At 35.6% G+C, this 24217-nt stretch overlaps 1 protein-coding gene across 2 annotated transcripts in view; it reads right to left on the bottom strand.

Moving 5' to 3' along the window:
- The window catches only part of LOC114653166 (disintegrin and metalloproteinase domain-containing protein 9-like), a 107360-nt gene that overhangs the window by 15395 nt on the left and 67748 nt on the right, over positions 1-24217 (bottom strand). For both annotated transcript variants that reach the window (XM_028803344.2, XM_028803337.2), the window contains exons 10-18: positions 17884-17965; positions 13653-13786; positions 12278-12449; positions 11298-11390; positions 7387-7582; positions 3938-4043; positions 3244-3430; positions 3050-3130; positions 1916-2021 (exon numbers count right to left, since the gene is read on the bottom strand). In XM_028803344.2, coding sequence (XP_028659177.1) covers positions 1916-2021; positions 3050-3130; positions 3244-3430; positions 3938-4043; positions 7387-7582; positions 11298-11390; positions 12278-12449; positions 13653-13786; positions 17884-17965 — 1157 coding nt within the window. The remainder of the gene's footprint in view (positions 1-1915; positions 2022-3049; positions 3131-3243; positions 3431-3937; positions 4044-7386; positions 7583-11297; positions 11391-12277; positions 12450-13652; positions 13787-17883; positions 17966-24217) is intronic.

Raw genomic sequence — 24217 nt, 5'->3', positions numbered from 1 at the left:
TCTCTCATAGTGCTCCTCAACTCTGGGACTCTCTTCCCTCTCATATACGTCAGCTCGATTCAATAACACATTTTCAAACTGCCCTCAAAACTTATCTTTTCAAACTGGCATACCAATTGTGAATTTTGCACTGTTACTGCCAGTTATCTTTGTTTATTTGCTAATTATTGCTTTTTGATTTATCATTCTCTTGTTTTAATTTCACTAATCTTGTTTAATTTTATTGTAAGGTGACCTTGAGTGCTAAGAAAGGCGCCTATTAAATAAAATGTATTATTATTATTATTAATTATTGAGACGAAAACTTGACCAATGTCTGAAAGTCAAAATAGTAAGACTGCAACTGGCAGTCTGGTCTTTCTTTTAACAGTGAAATGATACACAATTTTATTGTATACAAATTGGCTTAATAATTTCTGAAAGCATTTCACTCGTTCCTCTCTCAATCTCACTCTCTCACACACAATGTGGTTCCTTAAATATATACAGGATAGGATCTAAAATCCATGAAACAGAACTATCTTACATAGCTTTTTCCGTGTGTTGCCACTCTGTAATTTGAGAGTATTCAGTCTGGCAATATGGTGCAGCCTTAGTTTGTTGAAGTCAGACACAACTAAAGACATGAGCATGAAATGATGGTTGTCAATTTCAAACTGTGTTTCCTCAATGTGCTCCTTGAGATAAAACACGTCATCTGAACCAATCTCAGCCCGAACAAACTGATTGACCAAAGATACACTGACAGCTTGCCCAAATGTCAACTGTCAGATAACACGCTCAGCTACTTTGACCATCTTGACTGGACCCTCAGAAGGAATCATCAAACCTCCTTTGTTTTTTAATGTGATCAAGTTACGGCTTTGATTATATGATGCTGGTACAGCATCTGTTACCAAACTAGAACAGCACACATCACAGGACAGCTTTCTCAAAATCCCGTCTAAGGGCTACCTCCCACTGCTTCCTGAGGTGGATTTCTTTAGGAAACCTTCAAAGTTTGAGAAATGTTAACAGCTAACAACAATCTACATTGTTAGTAACTAAATACGTTTAGCTGAAATGTTGTTTGGAGGCTCACTTGAGCACATGAATGGATAGCTTTGCTAGCTTAGCCTGGCGTAGCTAAAGTTAAGATTATAAAACGGGATTTTCTAATGGCCAAATATAACCAAAACAATTCTTGAGCTTTACCTATGAAATGTAATCCCTGTGATCTGGTTTGGAGCGTACAGCGGTTTGTACAATCCCAAGCAGCACAAGCGTGAGGCATCTCTATCCATTACTTCACTCCACAGCAGTGCCACTCGCAATATGGCGGCGACGTTGACGTACGATGCTGCTGGTCATGAGGCGTCCAGTAATTCTTTGTCTATGAGTGGACGTCCCTGTTCATTGTGGACCAGAACACCCTCCACCATCCTTTTTTCTTTTCATAAAGCACTGGCTGCAGTTTTGCCCCCTTGTGTGCTATTTCATTGGAACCTTTCTTAGCATTCCGTCATTAAACTTGGTTGTCCCTTGACTTCCCAACTCTTAGTGGCTTTGTCACACACTGTATATTACTTGTGTGACTAGAATTACAGATGAGCACTAAAGTACAGCAAAGCTCCTCATGCTTCACTGAAATGGTGTTGTCTGGACATTAAGGGTTTTGAACTGGTGCTCATAAGTTGAAACATTAAGTATAAACTTATACCCCGACCTTGGTAATTTTACTTTCCATGGTAGATTGTTACTGTAAAAAGCACTTCAGTGACATTTTTCTTGTTAAGGAGTAGTCACAAAGACGCCCGACAGTTCTGTGTTATCTATTTGTTGTTCTTTTATTAGTTAATTCTAAACAAAAGACAAGAAGAAATGTATGTATATTTATATTTTTAAAGGAGGTCTTTTTGTCTTTAATTTTACCTACCATTATATGTTGGACCACTGTCAATGCTACCTCCGTAACCGCTGATGTCACAGTGTGGTGGGGCCCAGCTCTTATCACAGTGACAGTTCTTATTGTTATTGCAGACCTGCAACGAACATATGCAAAGAAAAAATGGATGGAATTGAAATGGCATCCTACTATAAGGCAATACATTTATTGCAATTTCATAAGAAATGATTTGGGAAATAAAATTCAAGTCCTATAAATTCAGAAACGTCTAACAGTAAACAGATCCACACTGTCCTCCACAATATCCCCTCAGTAGCACCCCCTGGTGTCTGCAGATAGGCTTACAGCTTGCACTTCATTTACAGTACCAGATTTTCAAATCAATACTTTACAGTTGGTCCCTGAATTTTATCCTAGACATCTCAAGGACCAGACGGCTAAAAGATGGCATTCCGTGTTTCGACAAGTACTAGATGCAAAGCAGAAGCAGACTAACCCTGGAACGTTTTATTTTCATTTCCTTAAAGGTTCCCAAATGACTTCTGATATTTCACAGTATACTTAGTTCCTGTTTATTATGAAATATTTGCAAGTGTAAAGCGGTCAGCAGCATCATGCTGACATTCTGAGCACTAACAGTGTCCATCCATGCAGACGTGCCTGGAGATGAAGCCTTGCCACCCTGAATATCGACCCAATTTAACATCTGGGTTGTTTTTTTTTGCCTTTAGTGTAAAAACACAGTCATAAGAAGTCTGACCTAATTACAGTACAGTAAGAGTATACAAAACACAAAAAATAACAATAGTTACAGCACCCTTTCCTGAATGTCTTCCATTTAGTTAAGCATCCAAATAAACACAAAATATAAAATATATCCTTAACACAGGAGGGGCAACTTGAAAGCATATACACAGAATTAAAGGCAGACTATACAATAAAAGGTTTGGAAAACTAATAAACCAATTATAAAATGCCATGTTTAAGTAAATTATCCATATTTATGTTCACTAGGAAATGCACATTATACATTTATTACTGATACTATTCAGTTGGCTCCCAGTGAACTTACTCTTGAAATTCAAACAGGATACTTAAACCATTTTCCATAAAACATAACTGAACGCCAGCGATATTCTTTGAAAATAAATTTGAGATTCTCACCCCATGCCCATGACACTTCTCCTGGACATTGCAGTCATACTGAAGAATGGATGCATTGACACACTGGTAATTCATGCAAACCTTAAAAAGCACAAACAGAAAACAGACATTACCACTAAAACTAAATATTTAATAACAAGTCTCAGGACAGACTTGCATAGCAATTACGGAGGCTTTCTGAATGTGCAACCTACCTTCCCTTCTTCGCATTTTGTTCCCTCATTCACCATGCCAGGGTCTGGGACATCAGAACCCAAACGGAAGTCCACACCTGAGCATGTGATGCTTCCAAAAAATATTTTCATCAGAATAGGTTGGATGCCAAACAAAGTATTGACGCCATCAACATTTTCACACTGCAGCTTTCCACACATTGCATTTCTAGACATGAAGCAACACAAAAGAAGACAATGGCAAAGAAAAATAAGAAATTATCACAAACAAATAGTCTTTTGGGAACAGAGAAGAGTTTTGAGAACCATTGTTTAATTATAAAAAAAGTAACAAAAAACAAAATAAAAACTTTTGAATGAAAGTATCCCATATATTTTCTGTTTTGTTGTGGTGTGATGTGCACTTACTGTAACTTCTAATGACACTGCTTATCGGTTTCAGAGTAAAACATTAGCCTAGCAGTACAAGTCCTACTAAAGTAGATGGCATAGTGACATCCCAAACAAGGGAACACAATGTGTGCACCCTACCCTGAGCGAAGGCTAAACACTGAGAGAAAAAAAAGAAACACTGGCTAGTTTGCAAGCCAAGTAGTTCATCCTTTTCTCTCCCTTCATTCTCTGTTAGACATTCTTTAAAAATGAGTGATTAGCATAGAAAAAAGTGGTTTTAAAAATGCTAAATAGTCAGAATTCTGTCAGCTCTTTTCCTTACCTACTTTCACATTTTTTGTAGCCATTTGCTTGAAAACCACAGTTCCCAAATCTGTCACCCTTCACATTCGAATCTTTGAAGCAAATCTCGGGAGCAACTTTTGCTTCTAAGGAATGAAAACAAAAAGGCAGGTTAACATTTTAAAGACCGCCAGGAGTTAAATGTTGCTTCCTGAAGTTAATTTAAAGTACATTTATACTGAGCTGCTCTGGTCATTTTTTAAAGACAATAAAACAGCCTTACAGAATTAATTTGGGAAAATTTGTTTAAAATTGATGTGTGTGCTTAAGATGATTAACGGTGATTAGTCTGCTTCACAAAACATCATAAAATAAAGAAAAACTATTTCTTCTGCTTGTTTACTAAAAGTACCAAAATATTTTTATATATGCATGTGCCAAAAAATTTTACCACATCAAATTTTTTTTTGTTTTTCAAAAAAAGATGCGTAAACAGTGACTGATTTATTATTTTGAACGGTTCTCCAAATTCAATCAAATACAATTAACTCTTTGATTTACTGACTCCATTTAAATAATCCATTTAAACTCCATGACTAACTGCAGTTTAGGAAATTAATTGCAATGGAAGGGCTTTTATAGCAAAGGCCTTTTTTCATTTTTTATTAATTTTTTTTCCAAATCAATATGTTTAATCATACTGCTTCAAAATTAGAGTTAAAAGTTATAGTTAAAAGTTTATAGGCCCAACATACAGGCTGATCCGCATTTAAAGTTATCCAAGCTGAAACCTGACATAAAGATCTTCTATAGTATGTCATGAAGCAGGCTCAGCTTTCACACGGACGTCCTTTGATAGGAATTCACAAGTAACTGTAATGTTTAAAAATTAAAAGTATGGAAATTATAGTCTTTCAGATTTTTAATTCATATCAAATTACACTGCTTTTCTTATAATAATCTACGGGGCTTTGCCCCCTGCTCGCTTCGCTCACCAACTCTTGGGCCTGCACTATGCACTACCCTCTTTGTGGTTCTGCCGCTCATGTATGGGGATGCAGATGTACAATTTAAACAGATTGTTATTTTCATGGGAATTGTTACATATGCATAATAGAACTACCTATTTTACATTACCGCAAGTAATTAACCATATTAAAAATAGTAAAACGTAATAATTTGAAAGTAAATTATGTTTCATGCTGCGTCGTTGCGCAATACAATTTCATTCTTTTTGGCTTTGAAATTAACATGCACATACTTTTTTTTAAAGTTACACTTTTACTGTAAAACTTAAGTAAAAACATTTTTTGACTTAAATTTTTGTCAATATCACACTGAATTTTGATTCTGTGTTTGGATTTTAATCGTGACAATGCAACGTATAACTGCCCAGATTGAATTTTGTTTCTCTCTCTCTAATAAATAAAACTACTTTTACAAATGTTTGGCTCTGAGATTTGTTAATTGTCTTTATTCTAACGGGAAACTGTTAATGTTTTAATACAAATGGCATATCAAGATCTCCTTTGTTGTCTAATGTTATCCACGGAAGATGTACTACATTACCTTTCTTGGATACATCCTTTTTTCTACAGTAATTTGTGCGGTGGAAGACTGGACGGTGTTAACTGTCACAGATATTCTTCATGATATTGAAAGTTGATGTTTTCATCTTCTGCACAATCACCACCAACTGTTTCAGCATAGTCTAATGATATGCATTTAAACAATCTGCCGTGTAACCGATTATTATTTTTGGTGTTAATTCGATTGACTTCATCGTTTCTCAGTGCTAGGACTGCCCATGTACTCATTTTTTCTGTTGATAACCCTTCGTGATGAAATATTTCAACAACATTTGGACATAATACGTCTTCTTTAATTGGGAACTTAAAGTGAGGAAAACGTTAAAATTTATAAGAGCTGAGAGACCAGGAAATATGTCTGTCAAAAGCATTCACATGAACGAGAGGTGCGTGTTTGAATATGGTTGAGAGGAGGGCATGACTTGAAAAAATCTCATGGCCTTGCGGGACTTGGAAAAAGTCTTGTCTCGTCCAGGATTTTTTTATATAATAGAGAGAAAATTTTAATTATATAAAAAAGTATTAGGTGTACACCCAAAAATTATCCAAAACACCTAGTTAAAATGTCCAAAGTACAGGGGCTGTTAAAGAATTTCATCTTTAGCTTTGTCTGTTGAATTTAAAGTGGGAAAAAAAAACAGTGCTATGTTAAAACATTTCAACTTGTATAGGTGGTATGCCAACAAAAAAGGATGATAACCCTTAAACTACAAATAAAACATTTACTAGTTCGTCACCACCACCATCGACAAACTCTACTACCCTAAACAAGTCACTTTACCTGCTTGTAGAAAATATGCATGAACTTGCATAGCTCCTTCAAAAATTGTTTACTATAAATAGCTGCTTTGTATAATAAAGTATGTTTATTTGGGAAATCCTTTTTATGTCAAGTGCTAAATCAGGCATAAATATTCAATGTATCAATAACTGTAGTATTGCATTTTGACCAGGATGGAAAGGAGTGGGCAGCACAGCACAGGGCTTTACCACCCAGCAGCACCTCTCTGTGCCCATTTTGACGTCGTTTAAAGACTGAATTTTTCCCTTATGTGTGTAAGCAGCATCTGTGGTGTCCCTGGTGTTACATACAGTAATGCAGATCTGTAACATACCTCCTGTTACAGGCAACAATATTTACTGGACTGATATTGTTAGGATCCCTTTGCATTAATAAACTCAGAAGTGCTTTATTTTACTATATGCTTACAAACATCTGTAACTTGTAACATGTCATCCATTAGAAAACAAGGGAAAAACAAAGAGGTCAATTTTCACAAGGATTAACAAAAGGGAGTTGTCAGCTTCTGAAACGTCATCTCTAAATGCTTACAAAATGACAAACTGAAAATATGCTTATGGACCCTGTGTGTCTACAGAACCACAACACTGATAGCAGCTGTCTCCTGTAACAGGTAACCACATTTTGAAGGTGCTAAAATGAATTCCTCCTAAAGGTTTATTTCAAATCATTCAAATGAGATCACATTTCAAATACAGTAAGTGAAAAAGTTTACAGTTTAATGAAGAAAAAAAAAAAAAGATTAAAGCCTACAATAAAAATGAAAGTGAGCAAATTAGGATTTACATTTGTAATTAATCCATAAAATTAATACACACTTATCGGTGGAGCTCACTGAGTAACAAAGCATTGCTTAAATAAACGTGAGCATGAAAACAGATGAATGGGTAAGTACAGGTTTACTCCTCCTACAGATTTCACATTAATGTCACTAACCTGGTCAGTGTCTCCTTTGGCTTGGAGGCCTACATCTGCATTGTGAAATTATTGTGACCAACATCAGACTACATAGAAATACTTCAATTCATTTTGAAATGAAATAAACTGTATATCGTACGACTTAGCAAACAAAGTACAAAAAAAACAAAAACTGCTTACTTGTACCAAAAAGTTTCTGGCATTGCCCTTCATAGTGCTGGCAAACCCCATTGTAACAGTAGGCGCTGCCACTTTTACACTGGTGTCCATTTTGTACATATGCATCAGGCTGGCAAAGCTGACTGGTGCCATTGCAGTACTCTCGTAGATCACACTCATTACTCTTCTCTCTGCACACTGTTCCACCAGGCATGAACTGAAACCAAGTGAAAGGCACAAAACATAAGTCAAAGAAGTATCACTCATTAAATTGTGTCTGAAGAAGAGCTTCATGTTGTATTATCTATTAATGCAATCATCCTCCATCACAAGTGTTGGAACTGCGGCTCCAGCATTTCTATCTCAACCTATAAAATAAATATATGCTCCCTTCCCCACAAACAGCTCTCTTCTTAGTCTACTTCAAAGACTTATTACAGAATCTGCTGTGAGAGCTCATTCAATCCTCCTTCGCTATTTCCTGTTCGTATTTCACTGTACGCTGTATGGGTTTTGGTGTCTTATACTTAAACCCTTATTGATTCACCAGTTTACTAATGGCTTGATATCTCCTTTTGCATAAACTGAACATGCAATGCAGTTTTACATTTATTACCTGACTGATATGTTAATGGACCATTTTAATATGCAATCTACATCCTTCTACTTTTCTCTTTTTATATATTTAGCACCAGTAATGGCACACTGCTTGATAATTTGCAGTGAATACACTTGACTTGAGCATTCCTAGTTTTCATCCTCTTTCTCTGTACGTTTATCATTCATTTGCTCAGAGGTTGATGTGCTTGCTGCTTCCTAAGCAGCTCTTCTTTTCTCCACCCTGGCGGCCCACTTCTTCTCTTCTTTCGTCGGTATCTTTTCGTGTTAAATCTGATTAAGTCAGTGTTTCTGTTGCAATTACTTAGTACGTTTCCTTAATTTTTCACTTAAGCTGGCACTTTAAGTCTTCAATCTGCCTCAAGAATGATTTAAGATATGAAGAGGAGGGGAAGTGATAGGGAAGGTGGTAAGGAATGAGAACGGCACCCGTGCGCATGCGCCACATGGCCGCACTGCAGAGAGTTGATTCTACAATAAAATAAAATAAAAATAAAAAGAGGAATAACCTTGGAGGTCAATCATCACCTCCCTGAAAGCGGATAGTAGATGTCACGTAGTGTATGTGTACGAAATTTCAGGTCAACAGGTCAAACGGTTTGCGAACTACAGGTGATTTAAAATCCTGGACAGACAAACAGACAGACATGGTAACGTATTATATATTTAGCATGTTTACTGAGAAAAGTGTTTTTTTAATATAAAGATCCATCCAGCCATCCATCCATCCTCTTCCGCTTATCCGAGATCGGGTTGCGGGGGCAGCAGCTTGAGCAGAGATGCCCAGACTTCCCTCTCCCTGGCCACTTCTTGCTCTTCCGGGGGAACACTGAGGCGTTCCCAGGCCAGCCAGGAGACATAGTCCCTCCAGCGTCTCCTGGGTCTTCCCCGGGGTCTCCTCCCGGTTAGACGTGCCCGGAACACTTCACCAAGGAGGCGTCCAGGAGGCATCCTGATCAGATGCCCGAGCCACCTCATCTGACTTCTCTCAAGTTCCCATGGGCTCACCACCTATGGGAGGGGCCAAGTAGGTAAGGTGCAGTGTGAGTTGGGTGGTGGCCGAAGGCGGAGGACCTTGGCGATCCAGAAGCTGGCTCTTGAAACGTAATATAAAGATTGATTGATAAAACACCAACTAATAGCCAATGAGAAACAATGCAAACTTTGAGCCACATACAGTTTTTCACACAAAACCACAGGAGTTTTTCACCCGTTGCACGACTGTGCTCGGGTCCTAATTTGGGATCCTGAGGTGGTCAGTCATGTGGTGGATGTGACAAGGTGTTGAATCAGTGAATGCCCCTAACCCCCTCCTCCTAACCATTTCACCATTATACAATAATGAATACTTTAAGAAAAAACAGTTGAAGAAAAATACACTATTCAAATCACTAAAAATACATCATTTAAATCAGAATAGATTTTTAAACAGCTTTCAAAACATTAGGCCTTTAAGTCATATATAGCCTGCAATTTCACTAATTGCTTGTCTCATGATGGTTCAAGTATGCCTTCAAATTCTGTGTTTAATTAGTATAAAATGTTGGCTGTATTCCAGATTAATCCACTACCAACATTCATCTTTTAGAATTCGCTACTTGACTAAACCTAATCTTTCCATTTCCTGTTTCATTACAAGGTATGAAGTTTCCAAGAAGAAGTAAGTTTGAACAGTATTAAAAGTTTGTGATGTGCACAGGAGTACTGAGGGCAGTGAGCAAAACAGGCATAAGTGAAGCTCACTGAAGTCACCCTGGCATTACCGATGATTACAATGTAGTTAAAACAACATACGCTCAGAAGTTCTATGTAGTAGTGAAGGTAACTATACTGCGCTTTAGCTTTCAATCTCCCATAACAAAGAGAGTTTATTGTTGTCCACTCATGTCACATTCTATTTCCTCTTGTCAAAGTCTATTCCTGTTCATTTACATTGCTTATCCACTGCCCTTTGTCTTGTGAGTGAATGACTAAGGCCCCACTTCACAGTTCATGTGACCATTTTTTCCATGAACAATTAATCAGTAGGCCATCAATTGCCAGCCGCAGGTTCTTGTGGTGCTCGTTTTGGGGGGGTTAGATTGGGGGGGGGGGGGGTATGGTGGGGAAATCACTCTTTGTCTGGGCCACCTCCTTAGACCAGTCTGTGAAGCACAGTTGCACCAAAAGCACAAGGTTTACTTTTGTTAACAACATCTATTAGGCTTTCCGAGGCTTCTCCAACAATTAATGCTCAAGACTTTGGTAGGGTAACATGTAATCCATTATGCTATTGTAAGGTTTTCATATAGCATTTGTTAGTCTCATCAAATAAAACCGAATACAGTAATCCCTCGCTATATCGCGCTTCGCCTTTCGCGGCTTCACTCCATCGCGGATTTTATATGTAAGCATATTTAAATATATATCGCAGATTTTTCGCTGCTTCGCGGGTTTCTGCGGACAATGGGTCTTTTAATTTCTGGTACATGCTTCCTCAGTTGGTTTGCCCAGTTGATTTCATACAAGGGACGCTATTGGCAGATGGCTGAGAAGCTACCCAGCTTACATTTCTCTTTCTCTTGCACTGACTTTCTCTGATCCTGACGTAGGGGGATTGAGCAGGGGGGCTGTTCGCACACCTAGACGATACGGACGCTCGTCTAAAAATGCTGAAAGATTATCTTCACGTTGCTATCTTTTGTGCAGCTGATTCCTGAAACGACATGCTGCACGGTGTTTCGCATACTTAAAAGCTCGAAGGGCACGTATTGATTTTTGTTTGTCTCTCTCTCTCCCTGCTACTGACGGAGGGGGTGTGAGCTGCCGCCTTCAACAGCTTTGTGCCGCAGTGCTTCGCATACTTAAAAGCCAAACAGCCCTATTGATTTGTTTGCTCTTCTCTCTATCTCTATGACAGTCACTGCTCCTGACACGCACTCCTTTGAAGAGGAAGATATGTTTGCATTCTTTTAATTGTGACACGGAACTGTCATCTCTGTCTTGTCATGGAGCACAGTTTAAACTTTTGAAAAAGAGACAAATGTTTGTTTGCAGTGTTTGAATAACGTTCCTGTCTCTCTACAACCTCCTGTGTTTCTGCGCAAATCTGTGACCCAAGCATGACAATATAAAAATAACCATATAAACATATGGTTTCTACTTCGCAGATTTTCTTATTTCGCGGGTGGCTCTGGAACGCAACCCCCGCGATGGAGGAGGGATTACTGTATTGCATTTTATGGAAATTATCCTAAATAAGAATCACTCATTTCACAAAAAACATGATGAGGATTATTTAAATGCTGTTAATCAGTGCTACGCATGTTAGATACCTGGCAGTTTTTGCAGCAGACACCATAGGCACACTGAGCTCCTTTCTTCAGCTTGCATGTTCCTGCTTCACAGCAAGGATCCTTCTCACACTCCTATATAAGAAATAAGACATACAAAAACAAATCATTTATTTGTCTGATATAGTAACCCTAAATTGTATTCTTTTACACAGCTGACTTTATCTTCTGAAGCAGTGACAAGCCTAACAAATAACTTACATAAACTTAGCACAGGGTGAACACCACTATCTAGAATAACCTTCACATTCATTGATCCTAAATTTAATATGATTAACTGATGTACCACCAACCAAAACTATTTAAGTATAAATGGCTTGTTACATACTCTAATCCCTCCATTCACCCATCCATCACTTAATCATATTTCAAGTTAACAGAGGACCACAGCCAAACCCAGCGAGGCTGTTACCAACTCTGCATGGGAAACCAGCGACTGACATGTAATTCTAAAACATATCTTAAAATTTTATCAGTTTAGTCTGTTTCAACATCGTATTCTATATTGAGCTAAACAAAGTAAAAAAATGTTTTAAGAAATTAGGAAAAATATTCTTTATCACAACAAACTATACATCATTGCAGTGTATATACAGTATATACGAGGTGTGACTATTAACTCCGTGTGTCACAAATTAACTGTCACCTCTAAAGTAATCTCCTACTGCAGCTATGCATTCAGTGAGATGATTGCCATTTCTGGAAACATGACTGGAACTCTGTTTCTGGAATACCCCACATGAACTTGATCTTAACGTAAAAGTGAGTATTAGTGAGTGTGTGTGTGTATATATGTGTGTTAGTGTGTGCACTACAGTGGCATACCACCCTCACTTACACTCAGTGTTGCCAAGATAAGTATCTGCAACCGTGAATTGGTTAAGTTGGGAAAACAACGAATAAATGGCTTTTCTTCAAGTATGATGTACTTATGATATGCCATATACATTCACATGACTGACCTTCAGTGTTCCACAGTCACATTCCTCCCCTACATCCACTAGTTTATTGCCACAGTATGGTGGGCTGTAGGCTTCATTGGGATGAGGAATATTTAATAAGCAGTTTCCTCCATTATTCAAAATCAAATTCTCAAAATCATTCTCACTGCACGTACTGAAATTTCTCGAGCCCCTAGAAAAAGAGAGTAAAAATTTCAACTTGACAGCTGCACAGCGCAACAAATATTTATTATTTGACAAATGACAGGTGTGAATATTTTATTAACTACTAGATTCTGTTGCCAAATTATGATTTTATTACATACAGTATGCCAGGAAAAGATGAGGTCAGTGGTCTACTGTAAGACATATTAATTGCTAGAACAGAACAATGAGTGCAATGACTGAAAGGTGTTTTATACATTAAATAGATTTTCAGTAAAGATATTCAGTCGATATCAAATATCTACAAACTCTTATTGAAATTTCATCCTTTGTAGATATAAAGGCTGAAAACCTGACAAATTATGCAAGACTTTTTATGCTTCTAAGTTTAAGAAATTAGTATATGAAAAGGTTTCAATTTTTAGTGATTTGTTCCAAAAAATGATTGATTTTGTTGTTGGTACAAGGTCATGTTAAAGTTGGAAAAAAATTTCAACTATGCTTTGCTCTGAGTTTAGTCTTTACGTCAGTACAATCTGCACTTTCAGTAAAGATGTGCAAATGTTTCCGTATCTACTATGAACAATGAATTTGTACACAAATCAGGCATAATAAAAACAGACACAGTATTTTTTTTTATCCAGCCTTGAAACTGTTAAACTTAGAACACATAAATTAAAGAAGAAGAATTTTGGAAACCATTTGCTCAGCCAAACATGCAAGAAGCAGACCCTCAAAATCATAGACTGGCAGAGCGCCTCAAATGGCTTCACACTATGAATTCAAACACAAGGATTTCTACCCAGTATCCAGGACAGGAGCAACCCTATTAAGACACAAGCAATAGACTAACAAAACAAATAAACTATTTCTATAATTCCTAACACTGCAGAAAAAAATGCACATCCTTGTACCATGTTAATATAAGTCAAAATCTTATTTGATATGGAAAAGTGCTGTATACTGAGAGGTAATATAGGAAATATAGGTTAGGATAAGGTCAGTTTAAGAATTACTGGAACAGACATCATGTTATTGATCTGTATTCAAAAATTATTTGAATTTTAATTGTGTCAAGTCTTCAAGAGTTGTGCCAAATCACTGACTAAAACAACTTTAAACATCAGGTTAAGAACACTGGTGCTAAAAGAAATGGGATCTAGCATCATTAGCTATCACAGGCTGGGGGCATTTTTATAAATGGGTAAGAACACTGAACCTCTCAACTCACGTTGCTCCAGAGTTCATGATGCAGGCCTGAACTGCACATGGACAACTTCTTCCATCATCATGGTTCATCCCAAGGTTATGACCTAATTCATGAGCAACTATGGATGCGAAGGACTCCAGGTTATTATTGGTAAACTGAAAAAGAGATAACCCGAAGTATGAAAAAACTGTAAGCATCTACCTATACAGTAGATAAAGACAGAACAAAAAGACTCAACAGTATGGAGTAATAAAGTCTCACTATATAACATTGGGATATTATTAAATGCACATTTGGACTAACCAGAAAATAGTAAAAAAAAAAGAAAAAAAATTTTCCTGTTTGTCAGATACAATGTTCATAATAACACATTTAAAATGGAAAACCTAAATGATTTCATGTACTACGAGCCTGTATGGCGCGGCTGTTCTAATCAAATCTGCGCCTCCAGATTACAGTTTTACTCGTGCGGATCGCCAGGGAAAGAAGGTTCTTAGCAAACATTTACTCGAGCCGGTTAAAGTGTAAAGATGTCAGTTTTGGTAAATTCAAGTCCTTTGAGTATCTCGCCGTTGTTATTCATGGAGATTCTCACATTCTAGTATTATCCGTGTATAGACCTCCTAAATTTAACGCGTTTTTCTTTGAGGAATTCTTAGACTTAATGTCAATTTTAATTACGAACTATGACACACTCTTAATAGTCGGCGACTTTAACTTTCATATTGATAATCACTGTGACCAAAAAGTAAAAGAATTCATGAACCTCCTGGACTCTTTTGATTTGAGACAGCTCGCTAATCAGCCTACACATAAAGCAGGTCATACGTTAGACTTAGTAATTACCAAAGGACTAAAAGTTGATGTAAAGCAGGTCATTAATACTGGTCTATCAGACCATTTTATGTTACTATTTAATATAGAAAGAATAATAGAAAATATTCATGAGAAGCATATTGTTAAAAAATGCTTCTTTGATTCATCAGTAGCAGCTTTAAAACTAACAAACATTCTAAGCAATCAGTCCGTTTATAGTGCCAACTATAATAGCAAGGATAATGTAAATAGTAAGGTGGAAAAATTTAATACTAAAGTGAGAGCTGCTGTTGACATAGTTGCACCTGAAAAGACAGTTAAAAAATCTTCTAGCATTGTTGTACCATGGAAGACCCAAAGAGTGTCTGATTTAAAGAGAACATGCCGGAGAGCTGAGCGTAAATGGAGGAAAACTAAACTAACTATCCACTATGAAATATTGAAGGTTAAAATAACAGAATACAATAACACAGTCCATCTTGAGAGGCGCTGCTATTTCTCTAAGATTATAAATAACAATGCTAGTAATCCCAGAGTATTATTCTTGACGATTGTTCATCTACTAAACCCAGGTAACACAAAGGAATGCCTCCAAAATACTTCCAGTAAAACCTGTGAGGCTATTGCTGTATTTTTCAATCAAAAAATTAATGATATTTGAAATAACATAGTATATCTCCCCAATACTGTGGATCCTACTAAGCCCCAGTATTCCGTTATAAACAAATTAAATTCTTTCACCAGGATAGATTTACCTGATTTACACAGAATAATGTCTCAACTGAAACCCTCCACCTGCGTCCTTGACCCAATACCAACAAGTTTTTTCAAAGAAGTATCGGGTGTGCTAATTAATAGTATTCTTGACATAGTAAATTCGTCATTAGATACAGGGGTCTTCCCAGACTGTCTTAAGACTGCTGTAGTTAAACCCCTACTCAAGAAAAATAATCTTGACCCCTCTGCTTTTGAAAATTTTAGACCCATCTCTAACCTGCCTTTAAGTAAAATTCTAGAGAAGGCAGTCATTATGCAGTTAAATGACCACCTCAATAAACATGCTATTTTTGATAAATTTCAGTCAGGTTTTAGAACAAATCACAGCACAGAAACTGCACTCGTTAAAGTAGTAAATGACTTGCAGGTAAATGCAGACAGAGGCCATTTATCTGTTCTCATCCTCCTACATCCGAGTGCTGCATTTGACACCATTGATCACAACATTCTTAGAAATCGCCTTAGTCAATGGCTGGGCCTCTCTGGCAGTGTCTTAAATTGGTTTGAATCCTACCTGGCAGGGAGAAAATTCTTCGTTAGTTGTGGTAATTACAACTCAATGACACATGATATCCTACAGTATATGGTGTTCCACAAGGCTCTATCCTGGGTCCGCTGCTTTTCTCAATCTACATGCTTCCGTTAGGTCAGATTATCTCGGGGCACAAAGTGAGTTACCACAGCTATGCTGCTGACACACAGCTGTATTTATCAAGAGTACCTGATGACCCCGATTCCCTTGATTCACTAACACAATGTCTTACTTGTATTTCTGAATGAATGAATAGTAATTTTCTCAAGCTAAATAAAGAGAAAACTGAAATTTTAGTGATTAGCCATAATGGATACAATGAGGTTATTAGAAATAAACTCGATGCATTAGGATTAAAAGTCAAGACGGAGGTAAAAAACTTAGGAGTAACTGTTGACCGTAACCTGAATTTTAAATCGCGTATTAATCTGATCACTAGGACAGCATTTTTTCACTTAAGAAACATAGCAAAAGTTAGACCTCTTATATCATTGAAAGATGCTGAGAAATTAGTTCACGCTTTTGTTTTGTCGACTAGATTACTGTAACGCACTCCTTTCAGGACTACCCAAAGAAGACATAAATCGTTTGCAACTAGTGCAGAATGTAGCAGCTAGAATCCTAACTAGGAAAAGAAAATCCGAGCACATTTCTCTACTTTTGATGTCATTACACTGGTTACCTGTATCATATAGAATTGACTTTAAAATACTGCTTATGGTTTATACAGCCTTAAATAATCTCGCTCCATGTTATATATCGGAATGTCTGACACCCTGTATTCCAAATCGTAATCTTAGATCCTCAAATGAATGTCTGCTTAGAATTCCAAGAGCAAAACTTAAAAGAAGTGGTGAGGCAGCCTTCTGCTGTTATGCACCTAAAATCTGGAATAGCCTGCCAATAGGAATTCGCCAGGCTAATGCAGTGGAGCACTTTAAAAAACTGCTAAAAACTCATTACTTTAACATGGCATTCTCATAACTTCATTTTAATGTAATCCTGATACTCTGTGTATTCAATTCATTATAACAACTATTCATGGTGGTTCTAAAATTCGTACTAACCCCTACTCTCTCTTCTGTTTCTTTTCCCAGTTTTTTGTGGTGGCGACCTGTGCCACCACCACCTAATCAAAGCATCATGATATTCCTACATTGATGGATTAAAAGCCAGAAGTCTGCATGACCATCATCATCAAGTCCTTCCAGTGGGAACCCTAAATACAAAGAGGACTGTTTCATTTATGTTAGGTAGAATGCCCAGAGGGGACTGGGCGGTCTCATGGTCTGGAACCCCTACAGATTTTATTTTTTCTCTCCAGCCGTTTGGAGTTTTTTTTGTTTTTTCTGTCCCCCCTGGCCATCGGACCTTACTCTATGTTAATTACTGTTGTCTTATTTTAATTCTTACTTTGTCTTTTATTTTTCTTTTCTTCATCATGTAAAGCACTTTGAGCTACATTATTTGTATGAAAATATGCTATATAAATAAGTGATGTTGTTGCTGTATAAAAATATTCTTACAGAAAGAAACAGGGGTGGGCTTTTCCAGATCTTAAATGAGAAATTCTATTTGAGCCCTTCATGAGTAGCCAATATAGCTACAGTAGTCTACCGGTACAGGATTTATAAGGACGGTTATAGCACTTTGGCCAACCACTGCAGTCATCCCCGACCTGCATTCAGTGGTGTCAGGCGAGCAGTTCAGCAAGAATCTGGGCCTTAAAACACAGGAAATGAAACTTTATGACATCTTTTAGTGTCAAGAGTTCAAAGCTTGGAGTGGGGAGAAAGCAGACTTTTAGAAGGAACGTGTGTTTTGAGGTTTGAAACTGATTGATTTTGTTTAGATGAAAGTAACATAAATTCATTCTATTTCATAGCTTCAATGTATAGATGAGCCTTGTATATATTTTTTTGTTCCTTTTAATTTTCTAATGTTGATAAAAAAAAATAATGTCTTTTACATTTTAAGATTCTAAGTCTCTGAGTATGTTGCCCCTCAATCAACTTTCATTCCTTTTGAAACAGTGATAAGAAAAATTTTAAGAAAAACTTTCCATTGTAAAAATATGAACACAAAAATGCTGCATCTGTAATGTATACAAGTATTTATTTTCATTACCGCATTAATTCCTCCACCATGACTCCTTGAACAGACTGTTCCAACAAAGGCCATTCCAGCGGTTCCACCAAAACTTCTTTTTCTAGATAACAAACAATTAAAAGCATACATGTAAAATGAACAAAGAAACACTGATTAGTAACATCCATAATTAATATATTAATTAATAATGTGATAAGTTGCTATTTTTATTGAAAGTTATTATAATTCCATCAATATTCATCTGCAAAAAGAAGAAATAATCTGTGTACTTATTATTATGACTCCACCGTTTGCCAGTTAATATTCTCAGATTCAGTGATCCATATTTGCTTGGCTAAAGGAGTTGTACATCTATGACTAACTTTGTAAAGAAATTTACTGGAGAATTTTTTACCATGAAGTGTATACAATCCCTCATGAGATTTAGGTTAAGTACAGAATTAATATCAGTACTTTCTGTGGCTTGCAAGAGCCCCACAAGACCTGATGGCATAGTCTTTGTGACAATATTCAGTTCTGTTTCAGTTACTGAAAATCCATACTTGGAGAGCTAGTTGAATCGTGGCTATCAAATGAAAATGCCATTAACATACACATGGATAAGCAAAGCATATACAGGTTTAAAAAGAAGAACATCCAAATAATAAAAAAGACTAAGATCTACACCCTTTGAACACGGACTTACTAATCTACACACCTACCTAACCCCCTTCCTCATTTGCTATATATTGCCTTTGATCCCTGTATGTTTAATCATTTTCCTCTAATGATGGCACCTGGTAGGTGTTGAAAGCTCAGCCCTTTGAGGAGTTCTTGCTTTAAATATGCAAACTATATCACAGACCTTTGCTTCTATATAATATTTATTTATTTATTTATTTTTATATATATATATATAATGTCTTACACATGGGAAACGATTTTCAGGCTCAAATTTTGGTTTCTCAGAGGTTGTTACTGCCAGCTGATCCTTTTTTCATTTGTACCTCTGCATAACCACTGGTCCACCCACTGATGATGTCACTACCAGCACCCCTTGATTGTCACTCCCAGTTCCCAGAACCCACCTTTCTGCCATATCAGTTCCTGTTCCTGTCTCCACCTCTTCCTCTGTTCCACCACATTTACAGACCAGTTTCATTCCATTAGTCAGTTCTGTTGTGAACTCTAGTCTGTTAAGATGTATTCTATATTATAGGACTTCACCAGCACTACCATCAACACTAATTTGATTCTGATTTGTCCTATATATTATACTAGCAAAATACCCGCGCTTTGCAGCGGAGAAGTAGTGTGTTAAAGAGGTTATGTAAACATATATATACATAAACAGATATACTTATATACATATCTACATATACACATATCTACATATATACATATATATATATATATATATATATATATATATATATATATATATATATATATACATATAGACATCCACATATATAAACATATATCAACATATATATACACATACATATACACACATACATACATACACACATATATATATATATATATATATAAATATATATACAGTGGTGTGAAAAACTATTTGCCCCCTTCCTGATTTCTTATTCTTTTGCATGTTTGTCACACAAAATGTTTCTGATCATCAAACACATTTAACCATTAGTCAAACATAACACAAGTAAACACAAAATGCAGTTTTTAAATGATGGTTTTTATTATTTAGGGAGAAAAAAATCCAAACCTACATGGCCCTGTGTGAAAAAGTAATTGTCACCTTGTTAAAAAATAACCTAACTGTGGTGTATCACACCTGAGTTCAATTTCCGTAGCCACCCCCAGGCCTGATTACTGCCACACCTGTTTCAATCAAGAAATCACTTAAATAGGAGCTGCCTGACACAGAGAAGTAGACCAAAAGCACCTCAAAAGATAGACATCATGCCAAGATCCAAAGAAATTCAGGAACAAATGAGAACAGAAGTAATTGAGATCTATCAGTCTGGTAAAGGTTATAAAGCCATTTCTAAAGCTTTGGGACTCCAGCGAACCACAGTGAGAGCCATTATCCACAAATGGCAAAAACATGGAACAGTGGTGAACCTTCCCAGGAGTGGCCGGCCGACCAAAATTACCCCAAGAGCGCAGAGACGACTCATCCGAGAGGTCACAAAAGACCCCAGGACAACGTCTAAAGAACTGCAGGCCTCACTTGCCTCAATTAAGGTCAGTGTTCACGACTCCACCATAAGAAAGAGACTGGGCAAAAACGGCCTGCATGGCAGATTTCCAAGATGCAAACCACTGTTAAGCAAAAAGAACATTAGGGCTCGTCTCAATTTTGCTAAGAAACATCTCAATGATTGCCAAGACTTTTGGGAAAATACCTTGTGGACTGATGAGTCAAAAGTTGAACTTTTTGGAAGGCAAATGTCCCGCTACATCTGGCGTAAAAGGAACACAGCATTTCAGAAAAAGAACATCATACCAACAGTAAAATATGGTGGTGGTAGTGTGATGGTCTGGGGTTGTTTTGCTGCTTCAGGACCTGGAAGGCTTGCTGTGATAGATGGAACCATGAATTCTACTGTCTACCAAAAAATCCTGAAGGAGAATGTCCGGCCATCTGTTCATCAACTCAAGCTGAAGCGATCTTGGGTGCTGCAACAGGACAATGACCCAAAACACACCAGCAAATCCACCTCTGAATGGCTGAAGAAAAACAAAATGAAGACTTTGGAGTGGCCTAGTCAAAGTCCTGACCTGAATCCAATTGAGATGCTATGGCATGACCTTAAAAAGGCGGTTCATGCTAGAAAACCCTCAAATAAAGCTGAATTACAACAATTTTGCAAAGATGAGTGGGCCAAAATTCCTCCAGAGCGCTGTAAAAGACTCATTGCAAGTTATCGCAAACGCTTGATTGCAGTTATTGCTGCTAAGGGTGGCCCAACCAGTTATTAGGTTCAGGGGGCAATTACTTTTTCACACAGGGCCATGTAGGTTTGGATTTTTTTTTCTCCCTAAATAATAAAAACCATCATTTAAAAACTGCATTTTGTGTTTACTTGTGTTATATTTGACTAATGGTTAAATGTGTTTGATGATCAGAAACATTTTGTGTGACAAACATGCAAAAGAATAAGAAATCAGGAAGGGGGCAAATAGTTTTTCACACCACTGTATATACACATACAGACACATATATATATATATACATATAGCAAAATACCCACGCTTTGCAGTGGAGAAGTAGTGTGTTAAAGAGGTTATGTAACCATATATATACATAAACATATATACATATATATACATATCTACATATACACACATCCACATATACATATATATACATACACACATCCACATATACATATATATATATATATATATATATATATATATATATATATATATATACACATATATATACATATACAAATTTACATATCTACATATATATATATATATATATATATATATATAGATATAAATATAGACATACATATATACATACATACATTCACATATATATATATATATATGTATAGCAAAATACCCGCGCTTCGCAGCGGCGAAGTACTGCTTTAAAATTTTAAATAATAAACTGAGGGAAATTATACCAATAATTATTTGTTAAGGATCTCTTTGTATACCATGTTGTCAGTTCGCCCCTCCGGTTGTAATATGACCAAGTTGTGCGCTGAGCTTACTCTTGAGCATGCAACGTATACTTGGCCATGTGAAAAGCAAATCAAGAACAGCAAGACCGCGCCAGCTGCGGAGCTCAGCTTGGAGCGAAATGAAGTGAATGAAATGAGGTGAATGGGAGGGGAGATGATCACGTGACTCCAACACCCGCCTTAACTCTCCATCCCTCCACAAACACACAAACACAGTCTCTCGGATCCCAACTCTCCTTTATATATATATAGATAAATAGCAAAATACCCGCGCTTCGCAGCGGAGAAGTAGTGTGTTAAAGAGGTTATGAAAAAGAAAAGGAAACATTTTAAAAATAACGTAACATGATTGTCAATGTAATTGTGTTGTCATTGTTATGAGTGTTGCTGTCTTTTATATATATATATATAATATACACACACACACACATAAACATATATATACATATACATATATATACATATCTACATATATATATATATATATATATATATATATATACACATACATATACACATCCACATATATATACATATATATATATATACACATATCAACATATATATATACACATACATACACACACACATACACATACATACATACATACATACATACATACATACATACATACATACATACATACATACATACATACATACATACATACATATATATATATATATATATATATATATATATATATATATATATATACACACACACACATATATATATATACACATACAGATATATATATATATATATATATACATATATATATATATATACATATATATATATATATATACATATATATATATATATACATATATATATATATATATACATATATATATATATATATATATATATATATATATATATATATATAAAGCAAAATACCTGCGCTTCGCAGCGGAGAAGTAGTGTGTTAAAGAGGTTATGAAAAAAAAAAAAGGAAACATTTTAAAAATAACGTAACATGATTGTCAATGTAATTGTGTTGTCATTGTTATGAGTGTTGCTGTCTTTTATATATATATAATATACACACACACATAAACATATATATACATATACATATATATATACATATCTACATATACACATATCTACATATACATACGTATATACACATATACACATCCACATAAACATATATATACATATACAAATTTACATATCTACATATATATATATATATATATAGACATACATATATACATACATACATTCACATATATATATATATATATATATATATATATATATATATATATATATATATATAGACATACATACATTCACATATATATATATATATATATATATATATATATATATATATAGACATACATATATACATACATACATTCACATATATATATATATATATATATATATATATATATATATATATATATATATATATATATATATATATATATATACTGTATATATACATATCTACTTAGTGGCTCCTGTATTTAGGATATAGCAGGTTGGATAATGGACGGATGGACATTTGTATGCATAGCCCTATTTGCCCGTTTTCGTTTTTTTTTTCTTTCTTCAGTAATATTTCAGCAAACCCGGAGCTTGTCAGTTCAAATCGTGGTACTGACACCACTGTGTGACCCTGAGGAAGTCACTTCACCTGCCTGTGCTGCAAAAAACAAAAGTAATGTAACAAATTGTACCTCAGATGTTGTAAGTTGGTGGAATAAAGGCATAAGTAAAATAGATAAATATGTATTATACACATAGGAACTATTCATTTATTTTCAGTTAAGTCATCTGCAGCAAACTTTTATAAATGAGGGTTTCTGATTTTTAGATAGTGCAAACTGTTTCTTCTTTATTGACGTTTTCTCTTGGAGAGCTTTTTTCATTTCATTGAAAATGAAAGCAGCAGCTGCCAAAATATGTAGCTTTCTTATTAATTTTTCAACATTGTGTAAAATAAATGTATAAAGTAACATAAAAGGTTTAGATAGATAGATAGATAGGTTTAAATACTGGTTATTCTTTTACACTAAAATATTACTACAGAGATACAAAAAAAGTAAAATGGATATGTTCTTTTTCTTTAAGGAGATTAAATATTACTGAAGAAAGAAAAAAAAAAAATTAAACAGCCAAATGGGGCTATGCATACGAACTTAAAAGGTTTAAATAAAACAGAAATATATATTTTATTTTTACTTGCTTAACTTGTGGAGGGTGTATCCTGTAGCAAAGCCCTAACTTTTTTCGTGAAAGCCCGTTTCAGTCAATAAGTCTTAAAAAAACGTGTAAAGATATTGACAATAAGCTAAGTCATCTGCAGCAAACTTTTATAAATGAGGGTTTCTCCTTTTTAGACAATAAGCTACGCAAACCCAGGAAGACATGAAATCGTTTAAATCAAGTATCATTACATCTTCCTTTCTTAAAGAGAAGTAAGGCAGTACTTATAAGCTTACATATTTATATATAGACATACATATATATATATATATATATATATATATCTATATCCGAAGCCGTGCAAGCACACTCTTTTGAGAATGCAACGTATAGTTGTACAGAAGAAAAGCAATCTTGCCTCAAATGAATGGCAACCTTTTGTAGGTCTATGAAGTTAATTTAAACTTTAGGTTTACACGGTGCTTTCTTTCCGAAGTACCTGCACTCATGAATATGTCTG

This window comes from Erpetoichthys calabaricus, chromosome 1 (assembly GCF_900747795.2).
Source record: "Erpetoichthys calabaricus chromosome 1, fErpCal1.3, whole genome shotgun sequence".
Classification (NCBI taxonomy): Eukaryota; Metazoa; Chordata; class Cladistia; order Polypteriformes; family Polypteridae; genus Erpetoichthys; species Erpetoichthys calabaricus.
Note: the sequence above shows the minus strand (reverse complement) of the source record. Positions and strands in the feature narration are given on the sequence as shown.